The sequence below is a fragment of the Pan paniscus genome, chromosome 8 (genome assembly GCF_029289425.2).
Source record: "Pan paniscus chromosome 8, NHGRI_mPanPan1-v2.0_pri, whole genome shotgun sequence".
In the NCBI taxonomy this organism is placed as follows: domain Eukaryota; kingdom Metazoa; phylum Chordata; class Mammalia; order Primates; family Hominidae; genus Pan; species Pan paniscus.
This window is the reverse complement of record NC_073257.2, coordinates 40648110-40668534: the sequence shown is the minus strand read 5'-3', so window position 1 is coordinate 40668534 and position 20425 is coordinate 40648110. Positions and strand designations below refer to the sequence as shown.

Sequence of the window (20425 nt, the reverse complement as noted above, 5' to 3'; positions counted from 1 at the left end):
CGCAACTGCTCACGACCTCTGTCAAAGTCAACCTTTCCCACCGCGTGGAGTGAGTTAGGATGCACACTCGGGAGTTGCATAAAAGTGTCTGAGAAAGGGAGATGCAAAGTTGAATAAAAGTGTTTCCCGGGAGGGGCCGAGCGGAAAGCAGCAGGTGGCCGGGGCGGGTGGAACCCAGCGCGGGCGCAGAGCGTCTCTGGCGCGGGCATTCGGTGCAACGGGTCCGCGGGAATCTTGGATGCGCGGAGGTCCCGAGACCAGGGTAACGGACTGGGCTGCGGTCGCGGCCGGGTGAGGCTGGGAGCGGAAGGCGGCGGCGGCGGCGCCCGGGGGAGGGCACGGGCCCTGTAGGCCTCCCACAAGGGCGCAGGCGTGCGCGGCCGCCGGGCGCGCAGTGTTGACCCGCGTCCTAGCAACAGGCGGGCGCCGACTGTGGGGGGCAGGGCGCTGCAGGTGAGTGCGGCTGGGGGTCTCCACGCTTACCCCCGCAGGGGTTCTGCAGCTGGCCGCGTGGACCGGGAAACAGAGGCAGCTCTCTGGCCCCGCCGCTGCCGCTCTCGCCTGCTCCCCTTTCCCTCCCGGGGACCAAGACCCGCCCCCTTCCCTTCTCTCTCCCAGCCCCATCTCACTCCTTCCTCCCCGCGAGACCCTGCCTCGGCCCTAGGTTGGGGACCGTCTGCTCTTCAGTCCCTGCGCCCCTCTCTGCACTACCCCGGCCCCATCACCTCCCGGATCCGCTCTCCACTTCTCCTGCCGCTTCCCTGCCTCTCCTTCCCCCAGCCCGTCTTTCTCCTCCGCCCTTTGCAGCTCTGCCTCCCGCTCCCAGCGTGGTTTTCGCCGTCCCTTCCCTCCTCGTCCCCTTACCGAATCCATTCCTGGAAACTTAGGGTCTCAGCTCTGACGCCCCCTTCTTGTAACGAGTCTGGTGGGGGCCGTCATCCCACACTAGGCTTAGCTTTGGTTTTACTTAGGGCCCTGTTCATGTCATGTCTAAAAGTTCGATTTTCTGTCGGTCTTACTGAGTAACTTCTGCATTCTCAGAAAGCAGTGTATGCGCGGACTCCCGGTGGATGTTACCAATCACATTCATAGATCTCAGAGCTGATGGCTGCCTTTCCATAGCCCCCTAAAGAATTCGGTTGTGCTTCTGTTTAAGTGTTAACGATGTGATTCCCGAATGGGTTTCATTTCACTAATGATGCTGGAAGCTTGAGATTGACCTTTACAAAGAAAAACAATCTGTGGTATCTATTGGATAAAGAGAAAAATGAGTGTTAAGTGATTCCCAGTTTATGTAAACATCCCAGTTTATGTAAACACGTAACCAAAACTTTTTTCCTTTTAATCTTTAAACTTACTTTCTTTACTTCAAAGGTATGTGCTGTGTATTTACATGGATTCATTTTAACTATGGTTCTTAAGCCAAAAGAGCTTGGCAATGGGTAGAAACCGGGGAGCAACTGGTCTTGATTTTAAAATCTTAGTTTTGAGTTATACCGACCATTTTTGAACACCATTTATTTATTTATTTATTTTCTAATAACATTGATCTTGCCTTCTGGATTGTCATAGGCCACCCTGAGGTTTTCTTAAACTCACCAACCTTCTTGAATAAAACTTGTGCATTCCTACGGTTCACTAGACTTGGAAATACAATTTGAATAGATTCAAATGTTACATTTCTGTCAAAATTTATCTTGACGAAAATAACGATTTTGCATTTCTTAATTCTGTGTTAAGGGTCCTTCAAGAAGTTACTATATGGTATGTTGACTACCATAGCGTTACATAATCTATTTAATTTCGCATTTTTTCTTTAAAAATGTGCAAGAAGCAATCTTTATAAGATTACCAAAACAAATGTTATACTTAAGATTAAAGACAGACAGAACTTTCACCTAAGCCTTTTTGTATAAGATAAAGCTATTTGCACTTATTTCACACTATTTTACACTGATTTGCACTTATTTTACACAACAATGGGAAATTCAAGAGTCTCACACATACACATCAGAACATGTTTATGTGTTTAAATCTAAAGCATTTCTCATCGGTTAGCAATAGAAACAAAATGCTAGAATACTAAAACAAACACCCAGAACAAATTCGTGCACTAATTTCTACGCTTTATTTCATGACCACTTTGGTATATATGTCTGGATCAGTTGTTCTCCACCCTATCTGATCCAGTACTTGGTTTTTATAACATGTATGTTGTAAGGCTGCTTTGCTATCCTGAAATCAATATCATAGATTATAATCTTACATATTTAATATAGTTTTAAATATTGATAGTGTGCTAACTGTAAAATGAAAGAAAATAATTGTAAGAAAAGATTGGCATGTAAACGCTCAAGTACCACTACACTAGAATATATAGGGAAGTAGTCAGATGTCCAGCCTTACACAGAATGACTGTGAACACAGCAGCCCCAAATGCAGACTGATACAGATGTGCCATTGCAACTTAAATTTCTCAAATAACATTGCCATCAATGGTGTCATTTTCCAAAATGCTGAGCTCTTGGTAAAATTCCATGTAAAACAAAGTATGTACAACCTTCTTTTCATTTATGGTAGCTACAATTCTGGAAAATTCAGGGTGTAATAAAACTGTGACAAAATACTCTGCAATTTTTGCAAAGTGCAGAAAAATTCTAGGCTCAGGTAGTGCTTATCTGAAGTTTTTCACTTACTAGATGCCTGGAGGTTACAGCAGAATTCTTCCTTCTGAGGTACTGTCCTGCACAGAAGGATATTTTACATTGTCGGTCCTCAACACTAAAGGCCGATAATGCCCCCTTTCCTATCATGTTGATAACTAGACATCTCTATGATATTTCTATACTCTTTATCAGCAGGAAGTACTGCCCTGTTGCCATCCAGTGATCTCCTGTGATTGAATTTAATAGATAGTTCAAAGATTTAATACAGTACAGAATGTAAAATCTCCAAGTCTAATCTTTGTACTTTAAGCCTTTGTAATAATGATGGGAGAAAAAAGCCAATTTTATTCTATATTTAACCGTATAACCATTCTTCTAATATTCTGGAAGAAAGATTTTATCAATAAGTGCTATACAAATGAGAAAAGAAACAAGTATAGATTATCTGCCAAAAAAGCATTAAATGTTCATTATGAAGTCAGAATGTGCTTTCTAACTTGGCTCTTATTTAACGTTACAGATTTTGTTACTTTTTAAAAGATCTTCTTTTACAGACTAATTTCTATTTAGCCAATGTGAAATTTGTCTCACTTGAATTGGTTTTAAATTTTACTGCTAGACTCTTCTGATAACTAATTTAGATAAAAAGGCTGAAAGAGTCTCACTTATTCCTACATCTCTCGCATTAACTCTTAAGAAGGTTATGAATTACAGTAAAATGTCATCTGGGCAGGATATACAGGCAGGGAAAATAGTATTTGGATTGTCCAGATATTCTGGTAATAGGATCAATGTGTCCTGTATCAATTTTCAGAAAAAAAATTATATTTCACAATACTGTTCTTATTCTTTTTCTTTTTTAACTCAGAAGGCACTTGGGGAAACCAGAGCTACCAGAATCATGTTCTTCAGTCATCATTGTGATGATGCAGATATTATCACTGTAAGAAAGTCGGGATAACAGTATTCAGTTTAATAGTGTAATTCTAAACAATGTGTGTCCTGGCTGAAAGGAATGTTTGTCCCTGAAACTGCTGGCTCCCAACAGAGCTGTGAACAAAAGCCCTTAATATAAACCTCTTCCACTTCTTTTTTTTTCCACTCTTGGAGTTTTCTGTTTGGGTTTTATGCCTATCTGTTTGAATCCTCTCTCTTAGGCCCTAGGGAAATTAGAAAGAAGTTATTAATTTCAGGGCAAATACCGGAAATTTCTTAAATACTAGTCAGTTTTATCTAGTGCTGGTTTACTACTTCATTGAACTGAAGAGCAATTAGATAATGTTAAAAGAACCTTCCAAGATTAATAAGCAAAATGTGGGATGGGGAGTACTAGTTTAAAGTCTTGAGAATGAAAAATGTTCCAAGGAAAAGGTGGATGCTGTTGTCTCTTTCTCTTTCTGCTCTGATGTAGTGCGTGTGCTAAGCTCAGGTCTGAGCACTGGCGGATCCCCTGGGTGTGGCTCTGAGGAAATTGACGCAGTGGACTGCTGCCGGACATGGAACTGGAATCCTCGAAATCACCCCTCTAAATGAAGCGATATTGAAAGAAATTATTGTGTTTGTGGAGAGTTTTATCTATAAACATCCTCAAGAGGCAAAATTTGTTTTTGTGGAACCACTTGAATGGAACACAAGTTTGGCGCCCTCAGCATTTGAATCAGGTTATGTTGTCAGGTAAGCCAGTTACTTGCTTCTAGGATTTGATATCTTCGTTGTACATAGTATTATCAATTGGTTCTAGGTTTGGGGGCAAGTCACCTAACCTCTCTGAACCTCAGAAGCCCTCTAAACCAGGGAATGAAAACCAGAGACACACAGGTGAAGTCTGAGGATATTCAGCTTGGCCAACACAGTATCTTTCTAAGTTTTAAATTTTTCAAATTAAACAAAATTTTAATTTTTGTGGGTAAATTTCTTTTAACAGGGCATCCGTTATCCAGGTCACTACACTGCCAACATCCATTGCTGCTTTATGCCTGGCCTTTCCACCTATATGTGGAGATATATATACACATATATATACTTTTTAGAGATGAGGTCTCACTATGTTGCCCAGGGTGGTCTCAAATTCCTGGCCTCAAGTGATCCTCCTGCCTCAGGCTTCTACAATGCTAGGGTTACAGGCATGAGCCACCACACCAGGTCATCCATATTCTTCTGAATTTTATTTCTATAAATGTATGGGGTACTTCCGTATTACCTGCCAGATGCCAGGAGCCATTGGTTTCGTGACCTCTGATGTAGATGAAATCTCTTCTGGTATTTAAATTGATCAATTCCTGGGCTAGAAGCAGGAGGCGGCGGGGAGGGGTGATGAATGATGAATTTTGATTTTGCTCAATATAAGGGAGAGAATTCTTAAGAATTACTGGTGTCCTCAGATTACAGCCTTTCAAATCTGAGATGAAAAAAAATTTACTTCTGTCTCAAACAGTGAACTCTCAATCTATCTCATTCAAACATGGCTAAAATATATATATACATACACATACGCATAAATTATGTGAACAAATTAAATATAATTGTATAAGAATGTATTAGTTCATTAAGCATTATAATTATACAATAAGTAAGCTAACAAATACACACACACACACACACACACGCACACACATATATATATTTTTGCCAGCCTCAGTTTATTTTGCACCTTAGGCATTCTATTTTCTACCACCTTGTTCTTCTTTGTTCTGGATATGAACTTTTAAAGTCTGATCATATCAAAAACAGTTCCCTAGCTAGCCAAAGCTTCCTGTAGATGCCTTTTCCCTTTTCTCCCTTTGGGATTATTTGTGAGAATAAAGTCAGAATTTCATTTTTAGAACTGCAGCAAAACCATTCTTAAACTGTATTTCAAGAGCTCTTTAATTATTCTATTGGTCAGCCTTCTCTCTGAGTTGTTTGAAGTCATATTTATTTATTTATTTTTTCTGGAGACAGAGTCTCGCTCTTTTGCCCAGGCTGGAGTGCAGTGGTGTAATCTTGGTTCACTGCAAGTTCCACCTCTCAGGTTCAAGCGATTCTCCTGCCTCAGCCTCCTAAGTAGCTGGGAATATAGGCGTCTGCCACCGCGCCTGGCTAATTTTTTGTATTTTAGTAGAGACGGGGTTTCCCCATGTTGCCCAGGCTGGTCTTGAACTCCTGATCTCAGGCAACCCGCCTGCCTCAGCCTCCCAAAGTGTTAGAATTACAGGTGTGAACCACCATGCCTGGCCTGAAATCTTATTTTTTTTAATGGTGCATTTTATTTCTAACTGTGCCAGTGGTAACTTTCTCCAGAAGTGCTTGTCATTTCTGTATTGTTCAGCTTTTTTCCTAACCTTTGAAATATGATCTCCTACGTAAAACAAATTAAAAACATATTAACTACTTGGCTGATCACGGTGGCTCACACCTGTAATCCCAACGTTTTGAAAGGCCGAGGTGGGCAGATCACCAGAGATCAGGAGTTCAAGACCAGCCTGGCCAACATGGTGAAATCCTATCTCTACTGAAAATACAGAAATTAGCCGGGTGTGGTGGCACGTTCTGTAATCTCAGCTACTAGGGAGGCTGAGGCAGGAGAATTGCTTGAATCTGGGAGGTGGAAGTTGCAGTGAGCTGAGATTGCACCACAGAACTCCAGCCTGGGTGACAGAGAAACTCCATCTCAAAAAAAAATTAATATTTTTTTAATAAAAATGCATTTAAAGCAGATGACAGAAAAGAATATCATGATTGTTTTGCCTTTGTACAAATTTTGTGCTCCAAGCACAGACGTGATCACACCTGACCCCTAGTTAGGTGGGCTGTGACACACACCTCTCAAATCTATCACTATTTCCCCCTATTCTTGTCCAGATTCTTTTTGCCTTATTTCCATTCTTATATCTCAGCACACAGTTATTTATGTATTTATTTAAGACAGGGTCTGGCTCTGTTGCCCAGGCTGGACTGCAGTGGCATGATCATAGCTCACTGCAGCTCAAACTCCCGGGCTCAGTGGATCCTCCCACCTCAGCCCCTCAAGCAGCTAGGACTATAGGCACATACTACTATGCCTGGTCAATTTTTCTATTTTTTTGTAGAGACAGGATCTCACCATGTTGCTCTGACTGGTCTTGTACTTTTGGCCTCAAGAGATCCTTCTACCTTGGCCCCCTGAATTGCTGGTATTTCAGACCTGAGCTGCTGTGCCCAGCTCTGCATGCAGTCTTTATGCACAGTGTTCCCTCCTGAGAAGGGCATTTTGACATTTTGAAACAATTACCCCTTAATCTTTATATTTCTGTCACATTTACTATGCAACTTTTCCTTGGGCTAATTTCTCAATCCATTCTTTTTGTGTCTGACCGTTATTGATATCTTTGATGCTGGAAGGGTAGAGAGAGGTATTGCTGTTGTATTTGAAGGAAACCATGCTTGCCTGGCTCTGATGAAAACCAAGAGTTCCTTGAAGAAGGCAAAGGGTACAGCTGAGATTTTGGTCTTAATGGAAAGTACCAGATGCTTTAACATCCAGGTCTTGACTATGCCCCTTGGTCTACTCCCCAAACCAAAGAAAGTTCAGTAACCCGTAGCCACTCAGTGTTTGCTATGAGAACAAGTAATGTCAACAAGAGATATTCTCAATTACCCAAAGAATTTATTATCAAAACAGTCCCCATGACCTCATTCATTGCCCTTTGGACCAAGCACACTCTTCTGGCTTCTCTGCTGTTAGTACACTATTATACATTTATTGAAAGTGGGGAAGCTACTTTCCTTCCAGACAGGACTCAGGTCTGGGCATCCATGTGTAAGGCCAAGATTATCCTGGAGGATTTGAGCTTGGAGTCTCTGGATGTGTTTCTACCAAATAGGAATGTCCTTGGATACTTTAAAGTAAAGGCGGATGCCTCTCCTTGTGGGTAGACCTCTCAGGCCTCTTGTTCCAAAACAAGTTGTTTTATCTACGCTGAAATTCTGCCGAAGTAGATAAGCTACCCCTTTTTTGTTGGTCTCTGCAGACATTGATGGCAATATATTTATATTTGTGGCCTTAGTTCTCATTTGATGTTGCACATTCCAAATGCACTGTGGGCAACAGTCAATAAAAGTTTGATCATCCTTTTTCTGATTAGGCTAATGAGAATCTGATACTGAAACTGATACTTTAGTCACACACTGGAAAGGTTTTATGTTTCATCAACTGCCTTCTGTCCTTTTGTGCAGATCGTTATTAGTTGAATAGATGGGCATAGCCCTGTTCATGTTACGTGATGGTCTTTTCCTTAGAATGATTCCCAGTGTTTTCATCATGTTATAACATTTGTCATCATCTTTCCATGTTTAATTTTGGGGTGGGGGCTGGGGGTCAAATAGCTCTACTTTCATTTCATGGACATCATAGGTCTCTTTGTATTATCATTTGCAATTGCTTTTGTTCTTATCAGACAGGATGAAATTAATAGTCTTCCTAAAACACCTCAGAATGAAGCTTAAATTTGCTGTAAACTAAGAACAAATGACACCACTCAATGGCAATACCGTCTGTGGTACATAGAACCAAGGCACTTTGATTCTTTCTAATGTAGCTTGGGAAATTTATAAATTGGATAAGCACTCAGAATCACATGGCGAAAATGTTATTACCTGATTTTTTTTCCTTCTCTGGTAGAACTACAGTATGATTTTGAATCAAATGTGCTATAATATTGCCATATTTTATTTTTAAATCTCACTCCACTGCATCTCAGTGATATATATGCATCGAGATAAAAATATATTCTGGTAGGAGTTGGGACAGGAAGTCAGGTCACCAGAGCAATGGCTGTCTTCCCCTCAAGAATGCACAATTCACACACAATTTATACCTTTCTGGACCTTAGCTTTGTGATCAATATCATGAAAGGCTGAATTTACATGATCTCTAAGGTTACACTCAACCTATAAAATAATATTGTTTTATGAGACAATAATTATTGCATTTTGGTAAAATTTCTAAGTCACAGTAGTAGGGTCAGTGGCCATAAGTTTTGTTACTGAGCTGTTTATTTTTTGTCCCTGAGAACTGCTAGTTTCTTAGCTATAGCCTTATTTTCTATGTTACTATTTAGACATACATTTATTAAGTAGTAAGACACTAAATGAGGCCGGGTGCAGTGGCCCATGCCAGTAATCCCAGCACTTTGGAAGGTGGAGATGGAAGGATCACTCGAACCCAGGAGTTCAAGGCCAGCATGGGCAACATAGCAAGATCCTGTCTCTAAAAAATAAATAATAAATAAATAAACAGACCAATGAATAAATAAACAGCCAGGTGTGGTGGCGTGTGGCTGTAGTCCCATCTGCTTGGGAAGCTGAGGGAGAAGAATCCCTTGAGCCCAGGAGTTCGAGGCTGCAGAGAGCTATGATTGTGCCACTGCACTCCAGCCTGGGTGACAGAGCAAGATCTTGTCTCTTAAAAAAAAAAGGACACTAAACTCGATACTGAGGATTAAAGAAAAAAGACACTTTTCTGCTTTCTTGCTTTAGAGTATAAACAGAATTTTTAGCTCCCTTCCACGATTCTGGTTTAAAAGTGTCTCCATCAGGTCACTGGAGTGTTTGATAGCTCATTCTTCCTGATCTTCCCAAGGTGAGTGCAGCATTTTTCTTTCCAAGAGCTCATTCTTCAGGTGTTAGAAACTGTGAGCCTGAAAACTGAAACTTCCTCTTCAAAATCTTGTCCATAGCTGGTGTTTTTTATTTTTCAAATCTATTTTTATTTTATTTTTTGAGAGGGGGTCTCACTCTGTCACTCGGGTTGGAGTGCAGTGGTGTGATGTTGGCTCACTGCAACCTCTGCCTCCCGGGCTCAAGTGATCCTCCCACCTCAGCCTCCCAAGTAGCTGGGACCACAAGCAGGTGCCACCATGCCTGGTTAAGATAGCTGGCATTTTATTTCTGACTTCTCTGTTAAGTTACAGGCTTCAACTGGTGGGAGCAATGAAAAATGTCACCTGTGCCCTTTGGTTTCTCACCAGGAGTTTCACTCTCTCTAGTTAAGTAGCTTGGTATCTTTGGTATTCGGTCAGCCTGTTACTTAGTCCTCTCACCATCCACTTCGTGTGGTGGCCAGCCCTTGATGTGAGTAACCTTTAGGTAACAGGCCTTTAAGAAATCTCTTAAGTCCTAAGGGCATTATTCCAGAAGCTTAATTTTAGAGAAAATATACATTTTGTGAACAATGCATGTCATTGGCAAGTCTAGAAATATTTTATTCATTAATTTATTCCCCAAGTGTTTACTAAATGTCTTCTATATGCAGTTCCTATCTGAAGTGCTGGAGATAGGGGCAGTCCCTATCTGCACCCAGCAGAATCGGACTCATAAAGTCCCTCTGTGAGCCCTCTTTTGCTGCTGTAACACATTGCCACAAACCTAATGGCTTAACACACACAAATGTATTATCTTACAGTTCTAGAGGTCAGAAGTCTAAAATGAACCTGCAGGGCTAAAATCAAGGCATCGGCAGGGTTGCATTCCTTCCGGAGGATCAAGGAGAATTTATTCTTCACTTTTCCAGCTTCTAGAGGCCCCTATGTTCCTTGACTCATGACTCACGGCTCATGGCCCCACATCACTCTGACCGCTGCTTCCATCAGCATATCCCCGTCGCTGCCTGTGTCCCTCCTGTCTTCCTCTTATAAGAACCCTGGTGATTATGTTTGGCTTCCTCCAAATACCCAGAATAGTCTCCCCATCTCAGGATCCTTGACTTAATTTCTATGCAAAGTCCCTTTTGCCATGTAAGGTGACATGTTCATAGGTTTTGGGGATTCAGATGTGAACATTATTCTGTTTCCCCTAGTTCCTATCCTCTTATTTTTATTCTAGTGAGATCATCAGTAATAAGTAATCTGGGTTGGTCAGATTTACTTTTTCTGATGAACTAGCAACATTTTACATCTATGTATCTACATTGCAATTCAAAATATGTTAGATCAGGCCAGGTGTGGTAGCTCACGCCTGTAATCCCAGTGCTTTGGGAGGTCGAGGTGTGTGGATCCCTTGAGCTCAGGAATTCAAGACCAGCCTGGCCAACATAGTGTAACCCCGTTGTCTACTAAAAATACAAAAATTAGCGAGGCATGGTGGCATGTGCCTCTAGTCCCAGCTACTTGGGGGCTGAGGTGGGAGGATTGCTTGAGCTCAGGAGGCAGAGGTTGCAGTGACCCGAGATCACGCCACTGCACTCCAATCCCGGGGACGGAGGGATACTCTGTCTCAAAAAAAAAAAAAAAAAAAAGCTAGATCAGGTGTTAAGGTGTCAGGAGTTTCATCAGAGATAGCCTCCTGTAATACAAAACCTAGACAGTTTAGTTAATGTTGTAAGTGGTAGAAATCTATAGAAATATCACTTCCATGAAAACATCTTAATATTTTTAAAATGCCCACCTGAGAAAAATCATTAAAATGGTTGGAAACACAAAGCTAGGAGACTCAATAACTTTTGATCAGGAAGAATCCATTTAGAAAAACTGCCTATTACCCCAAGGCAAACCAAATAAAGAAGTTTAGAGTGGGAAAGGAATTCAGAGAGGATCTAGTTTGCCTTCAGTTTGCTTTTTTTTTTCATAGCTTTTTTGTTCATAAACACAGTGTAGCCAAGAAAACCCCTAACCACTAATTACTGTGGTGTAAAAATTTTATAAATAAAATAACATTAAAACTCCCCAAAGCATGAAGGGTTTTGCAGAACCAATGATTTTTAAAAAGATGCCAGAAATCAACACATTTTAGAAAACAAAAACAAAAACTGTGACTATTTGAGTTCAATTGTGAATTCAAGAAATTGCTAAAAAAAAAAAAAATTCTTCCTTGGTTATATCCTATTGGTCACTAGGCTTGCTGGTAAGTTTGAGGATTTAAGAGTTTGAGTGTGGAAGAAAGTGGGAAAACAGATGAGCTGCTAACCAGATGTATTTATATTTTCTGTATTTTATAATGAGATATAGGAATAATCTGTCTAAATGTCTTAAATTTAACTTCTACTGACCTCTAGGTAGCATGAAGCTTTCAATTTTTTATTTTTATTTTTTAGTGAAACAACAGTCAAATCAGAAGAAGTTGATAAAAATGGACAGCCTTTGCTATTTCTCTCTGTACCACAAATTAAAATTAGGAGCTTTGGGCAGCTGTCACGCCTGTTACTTATTGCCAAAACTGGGAAGTTGAAGGAAGCCCAAGCATGTGTTGAAGGTGATCTTAACGCTCCAGTCTGTGATTTGAACTTTTAGAAACAATCTTGCTGGGAAAGTGGGGAAAGGGTGGGAGGATCATTTGTTAGAGTCTCTTGAAAAAAATTCTACAATCTACAAGGTAAAAAGTCAAATGTACAACTTCATGAAAATGTTATTAATTTTCCTTGGCTGCAATATTATGCTCCTATCAAATTTCTGCTTTAAAATGAAAGGCCTGCTACCTTACCACTGGTAAGTTTCTAGGTTTCTGATTTTAGCATGTGGTTTGAAAGACAACCTTTTCAGCTTCTGGAAAGCACAGGGGGCTGTAGCCTGTTAGGTCAGTGTCAGGAGAGAAGACAGATGACAAGGGCCGGCCTCTGAATCCACTCTCTCTCGGCATACTGCCAAGGAATAGATTGAATGACAATCTATTTCCTTTAAAATGAATGTAGGCTCTTTCTTTAGCAGAGACAGCCTTTAATAGTCTCCCTTTCCACTTTTCTCAGCCATATTCCACTGTGGGCTTCACAGCCTTCTGTGAATAGTTACAGTCATTCAACTTTGTGGCAAATATTTTTCTTCTTCTTAAAAATATGTGATGTTCACACTATCATCTAATCATCTAACATGCAAAAAATGAATGTGGTTGCCTGCTGTAATTGTGTGGTAAATGTTTCTTATGAGTAGAAGTACCTAATCATAGGTGATAATGTATGTGTCCTGCTTTATTGGAATTATGTGACCAATGGGTTTCTGGCACAAGGTATTTGAATTCTGCCTATTTCTGTGTGAGATGGGAAGATGGTCTTTTTTTATTTTTATTTTTTAGATGCTAACCTCAGGATGGCAACCTCTTTTTATGCCTTGCCTATTACTCCTTATTAGGCGAGGGTATCAAGTCTTGAAGAGTAAAGCTGAATTCAAGAAGGTAGTTAATAGATGAAGGATTATTCACTCAATTCAACTCAATTGGTAGACATAATACGTAGATTTCTATATAGCTGAATACTTATCCATTTGCTAAATACTTATCCTTTGCTACATTTTGCCATTTCTGCAAGAATTTTGGTATAACCCTTAGTTTCAGGTCCAAGTTGCATGGTACATGGCAATTTGGTAGTCAGGTTTATGCCGTTCCTCGGAATCTGCCTGCTCTTTTTGTAAATCTCTGTGTGATGACAGTCATAAGGTTGTTAAGTTGAGATGCTCAATAAATGGTCGATTCCTTTGTCTCCTTTTCGCTGCTCTCCTCTCCCCCAGTGAAGTCCTTTTCTCAGCCTTAAGGCCGTGGCATATCCCATGACCACATGGGAATGTTAATGCCTTCACTATACTTTTCTTCATTTCCTTTAAGTTAAGCTTTCTGAATTAGTCTCATAGGCCTTCCTCTCCACCCCCATCTCAATGCATACATATTTTCATCTTTCTCAAATTTCTCCATCCTAAACAAGGGTTTTCCACTTTCTCCTTCATTTTCAACCATATTGGTTTTTGACATTAACCAAATTCTGTTTTCAGCACCTCTAGGTTCAACTTTCACATCTATATCAGCCTTGATAATGAATTGGTATTTGTTTTTCACTATAATTTTAATATATATATAATTAAATTATGTATATATTATATATATGGCTAGATGTGCTTTCCAACTCTAAGATCATATGGCATTGCAAATATTAAGCTGTTTGAATAGTTGCAAAAGAGTGCTACTGGGTCTGTAGGCTTAGGAAAGCATGCTATTTTGGAAAGAAAGCCTTTATAAATACCCAGCACTGCTACACACACATACACACATGCACATATAGTTCTAGTGATGATTCTTCTAAGAAGATCACTATTTCTCCATCTTCAAATAAATTCTGAATATATTAATTGAATGTGCATTCTGAACAATGCCCCACGGCCAATTAAAAAAGAAAGAATGAATGACTGTCTTGGTCTTTGTGCTATTAGGGAGATATATAGATGATGTTACAATACAAACTAGAGCATCTCGTGAAGTAGAAGAAAGTTCCTAAAAGCAATGGAATCTCAGACGTAGAGATGAATTCTAATTGGGTCATTTAGAAAAAGCTTAATGAAAGAAACACGTCTGAATGGACTTTGAAGGATTTATTAGTCTTAATGTTTGTTGTGTTAGAAGACAAGTGGATAATTTTTATTTGTCTCCTTTTTTTTTTTTTTGGCAGCTAACAGAGACCCCATAGTAAAAATCCTGGGCTCTGATTATAATACAATGAAAGAAAACTCAATTGCATTAAATATTCTTGGCAAAATTACCAGAGATGATGATCCTGAAAGTGAAATTAAGATGAAGATTGCTATGCTGCTTAAGCAATTGGATCTGCACCTCCTCAATCATTCTCTAAAATATATTTCACTGTGAGTCTTTTTCAAAAAGGAACCTCTATTGTATTGAGCCAAGATTGCACCACTGAACTCCAGCCTGGGTGACAGAGCAAGACTCTGTCTCAAAATAGATAGTTAAATAAATAATAAAATATTACAATTAAAATTAAAAAATTAAAAAGGAACCTTTAAAAATTAGCTACAAAGTTGCTTTCAGAGTTTTAGAAAAAAAGACACAAGAAAAGTAAAGTATGGAAGTTATTGCTATGGATTTAACTTTACATTTTATTGGAACAAACAATTTTCCTGGGATTCATTTATTCCAGTTCTAAAAACTAAAAATTGCAGGTAACATCACTAAAACATTCTGGTGGGGTTTCATGCAATTCTGAAGACATTAGGTGGCCTTGTTATTTTCAAATGCTCTCAAGACTATTACACAAATTATTAAATTATAATGCAGATATCATGTAGAGTTTGCATAGTCCAAAGCATGTTCATTTTCTAATATTTTTAGTGTTAGAATATTATCAGCATGAAATAAAGTGAATATTTAATGGAGTACGTTTAATGTTGCATTAAACACAAATCACTAATTACTTGATGTGTTGACAGTGCTGTTATAAAATTATAGCATGGCTAAAATTAACTGCAATTTTAATTACAAAAAAGATATTTCTCCTGATACAATGAAATGTGTTCATGTGTTTCCTAGATTCTGTTTAAAGTATTTAGGCTGACATTTTAAACATTTATTTCAGAGAAATAAGTTTAAGTCCCATGACGGTGAAGAAGGATATAGAACTGCTCAAACATTTCTCAGGAAAAGGAGACCAAACAGTCTTGGAATCTATTGAATATACCTCAGGTTTGATGTTTTCTCAGGCTCATTTTATGTTATTTACATTTTCATAATTACATTTGCAAAATGCTTTCAATGTCTACATTACAAGAGAAGGTTTAAGAAGGGGAAAGCTTAAAATTCCACAATATTTATTTTGTGGAAGCCAACACTTTTTACCAAACTCTAGGTTAAGGAACTCCTGTAAATTGCTTGATGATTGGTTTCAGATTATGAATTTTCAAATGGATGTTGAGCCCCACCGTGGAGACAAATTCGTGGGGAAATTTGTTATGTGCTGGTGAAACCTCACGATGGTGAGACTCTGTGCATTACTTGCAGTGCAAGAGGAGTATTTTTAAATGGTGTAAGTAAATTTTTAAAAACGTAACTAAAGCCAGTGGACTTTGATTGTTAGCTGTAGATGTCTCAGGGGTGTGTCCCAATGACCACAGAGAATGAATTACCATTCCGTGGGATAGAAGCAGATTCCTTTGATATATGTTTGCTGGGCAAATCCAAAATAGCTTCAGAATTAGCTCTCTTATTCTCCACTGCAGGTCATTAAGCCAATCTGATAAGAAATGGGCTTCAAAGTGACCCATTCCACTTTATAAATGTCTTTAACGTAATCACTTCACTGATTCATTACACAGCTTCCAAATGATAGAAAGGTCAAAAAAGGAACATTGAGATAATACAGATGTCATAACTGCAGCTTGCATCCTAAGAGTTGGAGGGACAAAGGGAAAGAGAGGGGCTTATCTAAATGTAGAAGGTAGGAGACAGTGCCCCATGAAGCTGGGACCCAGACCTCTCGGGAGGGTCCACTTCCAGGCTGTGCTGGTCCCCACAGAGTTCAGACCATCTCCATGAGGCAGGGCTCCAGATCTCTGAAGAGTGGGCACTGCCCAGTTAATGCTCATACCTCGGGAAGAGGATTCTTGTAGAGATGGCAGAGCTGGGACCCGGACCTTTGAAAATGGAGCACTGGATGACTGATAGTGATATTTCCCAGGGGGTGAGGTGAGCCTGTTTCTGGGACCGTGAAAAATCAACAAACCTGCAAACTGGAACCAACTGTTGCTACTGGAAGCAACTGCCACTGTGTGGAAAGAAGGGCCGTTGCTGGGGTGACTGTAACAGGGACAGTGGGCCAGCAGGAAGCAGCAGGTCCCTCCTCCCTCTGCCAGCCTTTCAGTCTTCCTTTAGCTGATTCTAATGACGGAGCCTAACCTAGCCTGGTGAAAGGAGAAATACGACATTGCAGATTCCCGCGTGAGTAGCACAAAGTAGAGGCTGGGTGGCTGGGCTTTGAGCTGAGTGATAAACAGCACACAGTGTTCTGGATTAAAACACTTTCAGTCTCATCCCTATACACAGAACCAGCTAGAAGGAGCTTAGCTTTCACCTCTGCAACATCCTGCCCTCAGTATCTTCAACATAAATTTGGAACTCAGAAACAAAATTCTACAAGGAGGATCCAAGTCCTTAATGGGGACCCAGCCATCACGGGGGACTGCCTGGAGGGTTGTTACATGTTGGCTTGGGTTGGTACCAAAATGCTGGAGCCTCTTTTCTGATTACCTATAGTTATCTTTCTGACATGCCTTTTGGTGCTTTTCTTATTAGCATGACACTGTGCTCATTTCTACAAAGAGGAAGTAGACAAATAAGATTTTGCTTTGGTTTATGATATTTTAGAAAAACGAAATCTCTAATTAGGAATAAAGGGACAAAAGAAGGAATGATTTTCTTTGACCTTCTGGAGGGGGGCAGGGAGTCTTTATTTCTATCAAAGGTTATTATTTATCTACATACATATAACTTATTTAGCATGGAGATATGTAAGTATCCCTTTAAGTTTTAAAAAAATGAAAGACAAGGACCATAAAACTACTCAATAATTACAACAAAGTTTAAAACACACTGGTCATACGTATAGAAATGTTTTTGTGTATACAGTTATATATAACAAACTGCAGTTATATGTATTTATATACATATAGTTATGTGATGTGTCTGTATACATTATATATATATATTCTGTTATGGAAGAACAATAGAGGTAGGGAAGAAAAGGAAAATGAGGAAAGGGAAGAGACAAGAAGAGAGAGAGAGACACATGGGTGTGTGGACAGATCGTTACACAGAGATCTAGAAAATAAGCCTATAGCAACCATGCCACAGACAGAAGAACAGAGTGTGACAAACAGAAACGTAGGCTTTTCCACGGTTAAATTCTAACCTTGAAGACTTTTATGACATCGTCAACTAAGGCTCGTGAGGTCATAATGCATTTTCAGAGTAGAGGGGAGCGGAGAGAAGGAAGCTCTCACTTCTCTGCTGAACAGCAGAGTGCCTTACATGCATATAGGAGGTACTCAGTGAAGCCTTGCTGAATGAATGAACAATTGAATGAAGGAAGGAAGGAGTGAATGAATGGAAAAATAGATAACATTAAATTAAGGGGGAAGGATTTTGCCTATACATTTCCTGTATAAAAACTACCATATAGATCCTTCGGAGATGAAAATAATACGTGTGGCTAGCTTGTGATGTATTGATCAGCTTCTTATAATTGTTCTTATGTTAATCATAGAATGAAACTTGTTTTTTCCCAAAGGGCAAAACAGATGATGAAGGGGATGTTAATTATGAGAGAAAAGGTTCAATTTATAAAAACCTTGTCACATTTTTAAGAGAAAAATCACCAAAATTTTCAGAAAATATGTCTAAACAGGTAAGTTTTGTGGTTTCTTTTGAGCTTTCATAGCATTATGTTACTAAACTACAACTTTCTATGGTACAAGAAAAACAGTAATTTTGCCTATTTTTGGGCACTTTTTATTATTAGTGTTTTTTTTTTTACAACATAACATAACATAAAAATACTGTAAATGTAGTATCATTGTTCAGGGTTCAATGGCATTAATTACATTCACAATGTTGTACAAATATCACTATTGTCAATTTCCAAGTCTTTTTCGTCTCTCCAACTTGAACTCTACACCCATTAAGCAATAATTCTCCATTCCTTCTTCCCTGACTTCCTGGTTAACTCTGATCTGCTATTTCTATCAGTTTGCTTATTTTAGATATTTCATGTCACTGGAATGATATAATATTTGTCCTTTTGTGTCTGGGTTCTTTCACTTAGCATAGTGTTTTCAAGGCTCATCCATGCTATAGCATGTATCAGAATTTCATTCTTTTATGGTAGAATAATATTTTGTTTATGTATAGACCACATTTGGTTTATGCATTCATCCCTTGATGGACACTTGGGTTGTTTCCACCTTTTGGGTATTGTGAATAATGCTGCTATGAATATTGGTGTACAGGTATCTGTTGAGTTCCTATTTTCAATTCTTTTGGGTCTTTTCCTAAAAGTGGAATTTCTGGGTCATATGGTAATTCTGTATTTAACTTTTGGAGGAACTGCCAACCTGTTTTCCATGGGGGCCACACCATTTTCATTCTCACCAGCATTATCCAAAGATTCCACTTTCTTCACATCCTTGTTAATGCTTCTTATTTTCTAGGTTGTTGTTTAATTATAAACATCGTAGTCAGTGTGAAGTGGTATCCCATTGGGGCTTTGGTTTGCATTTCCATAAAGATTAGTGATGTAGACCATATTTTCATATATTTGTTGGTTATCTGTATATCTTTTTTGGAGAAATGTCTGCTTGAGCCCTTAGCTTATATTTTAAATTGAATCTTTTTGTTGTTGTAATTTTTGTATATACTCGATATTAACCCCTTATAAGATAGAAGGTTTGCAAATTTTTTCTCTTGTTCTGCAGGTTGCCTTATAACTTTCTTGATAGTGTCCTTTGATGCAGAAACATTTTTAATTTTGACGAAGCCTAATTTACCTATTTTTTCTTATTTTCTTACCTATTTTTTACCTATGCTTTTGATATCATATTTAAGAAACCATTGCCAAATCCAAGGTCATGAAAAATTTAGCACTGTGTTTTTCTTCTAAGGATTGTATAGTTTTAGCTCTTAACTTTAGGCCCTTGATCTCTTTTGAGTTGATTTTTGTCCATTAGGCTCCAATTTCATTCTTTTGCATGTGGATATTCAGTTTTCCCAGCACAATTTGTTGAAGAGATTGTCCTTTCTCTTTTGGATGGTCTCAGCATTCTTGTTGAAAATCAATTGATCATAGATGGAAGAGTTTACTTGGGGACTTTTAATTCTATTCCATTGGTCTATATCTTTCTTTTAGTTATAATAGTTTTGACATAAGGAAGTGTGAGTCCTCCAACTTTGTTCTTGTTTTTTAATACTGTTTTGATATAAGGAAGTGTGAGTCCTCCAACTTTGTTCTTGTTTTTTAATAGTGTTTTGGCTATTTGGTATTCCTTGACACTGTATATGAGTTTTAGGCTTGGTTTTACATTTCTGCAAAAAATGCCATTGGGTTTTGATAGAGATTTCATTGAATTTATGAATTGCTTTACATAGTATTGCCATCTTAACCATATTAAGTCCTCCAGTTTATGAACAGGAGATAGCTTTCCATTTATTTGTATATTTAATGGCTTTCAGCAATGTTTAGTGTTTTCAGTGTACAAGTTTTTCTCCTTCATTATATTTACTCATTAACATTTTATTATTTTTGATGCTACTGTAAATGAAATTGTTTTCTAAATTTTATTTTCAATTATTCACTGCTAGTGTATAGAAATACAGCTTTTGAGTGATCAAATCAGATCTAATTTTTGAGTGTTAAAATCAAGATTGAATTTTGCAACTTCACTGAATTCATTTAACTCTCTGTGTGTGTGTGTCTATGGGTGTGTGTGTGTATTCTTAGGTTTTTCTGCATACAAGATCATGCCATCTGCATACAGATAGTTTTACTTCTTCCTTTCCAATTTAGACTCTTTTGCAATTTCTTTTTCTTGACTAGTTACTGTGGCTAGGACTTCCTGGACTATGTTGAATAAGAGTGGTAAAAGCAGGCATCCTTGTCTGATTCCTGATCTTTTTTTTTTTTTTTTTTTTTTTTTTTTTTTGAGATGGAGTCTCACTCCATCTCACTCTGTCACCCAGACTGCAGTCTGGAGTGCAGTGGCATGATCTTGGCTCACTGCAACCTTCACCTCCCCTCCCGGGTTCAAGTGATTCTCGTGCCTCAAGCTCCCGAGTAGCTGGGATCACAGGCATCTGCCACCATGCTCTGCGAATTTTTAGATTTTTAGTAGAGATGGGGTTTCACCATGTTGACTAGGCTGGTCTCGAACTCTTGGCCTCAAGTAATCTGCTTGCCTCGGCCTCCCAAAGTGCTGGGATTACAGCTGTGAGCCCCCATGCCTAGCCTGACTCCTGATCTTAATTGAAAAGCTTTTAGGCTTTCACCATTG

General features: G+C 39.0%; 1 protein-coding gene across 9 annotated transcripts in view; it reads left to right on the top strand.

The window, feature by feature from the left end:
• The first annotated feature begins 283 nt into the window (after positions 1–283).
• LOC100973318 (outer dynein arm-docking complex subunit 2) overlaps positions 284–20425 on the top strand; it is a 214484-nt gene continuing 194342 nt past the window's right edge. For 3 of the 9 annotated variants that reach the window (XR_008619896.2, XM_055092541.2, XM_055092537.2), the window contains exons 1-2: positions 17108–17424; positions 17671–17787. Coding sequence is in view for 8 of the 9 variants with exons in the window: in XM_055092541.2 (XP_054948516.1) it covers positions 17776–17787 (12 nt within the window). In the remaining variant the exon portion in view is untranslated. Of the gene's footprint in view, positions 1375–1737; positions 1765–3534; positions 3610–4077; positions 4341–11712; positions 11871–14043; positions 14237–14964; positions 15072–15274; positions 16323–17107; positions 17425–17670; positions 17788–20425 lie in introns of those variants that run through there. The other 6 variants (XM_055092543.2, XM_034930194.3, XM_055092536.1 and 3 more) reach the window with 5 other exon arrangements.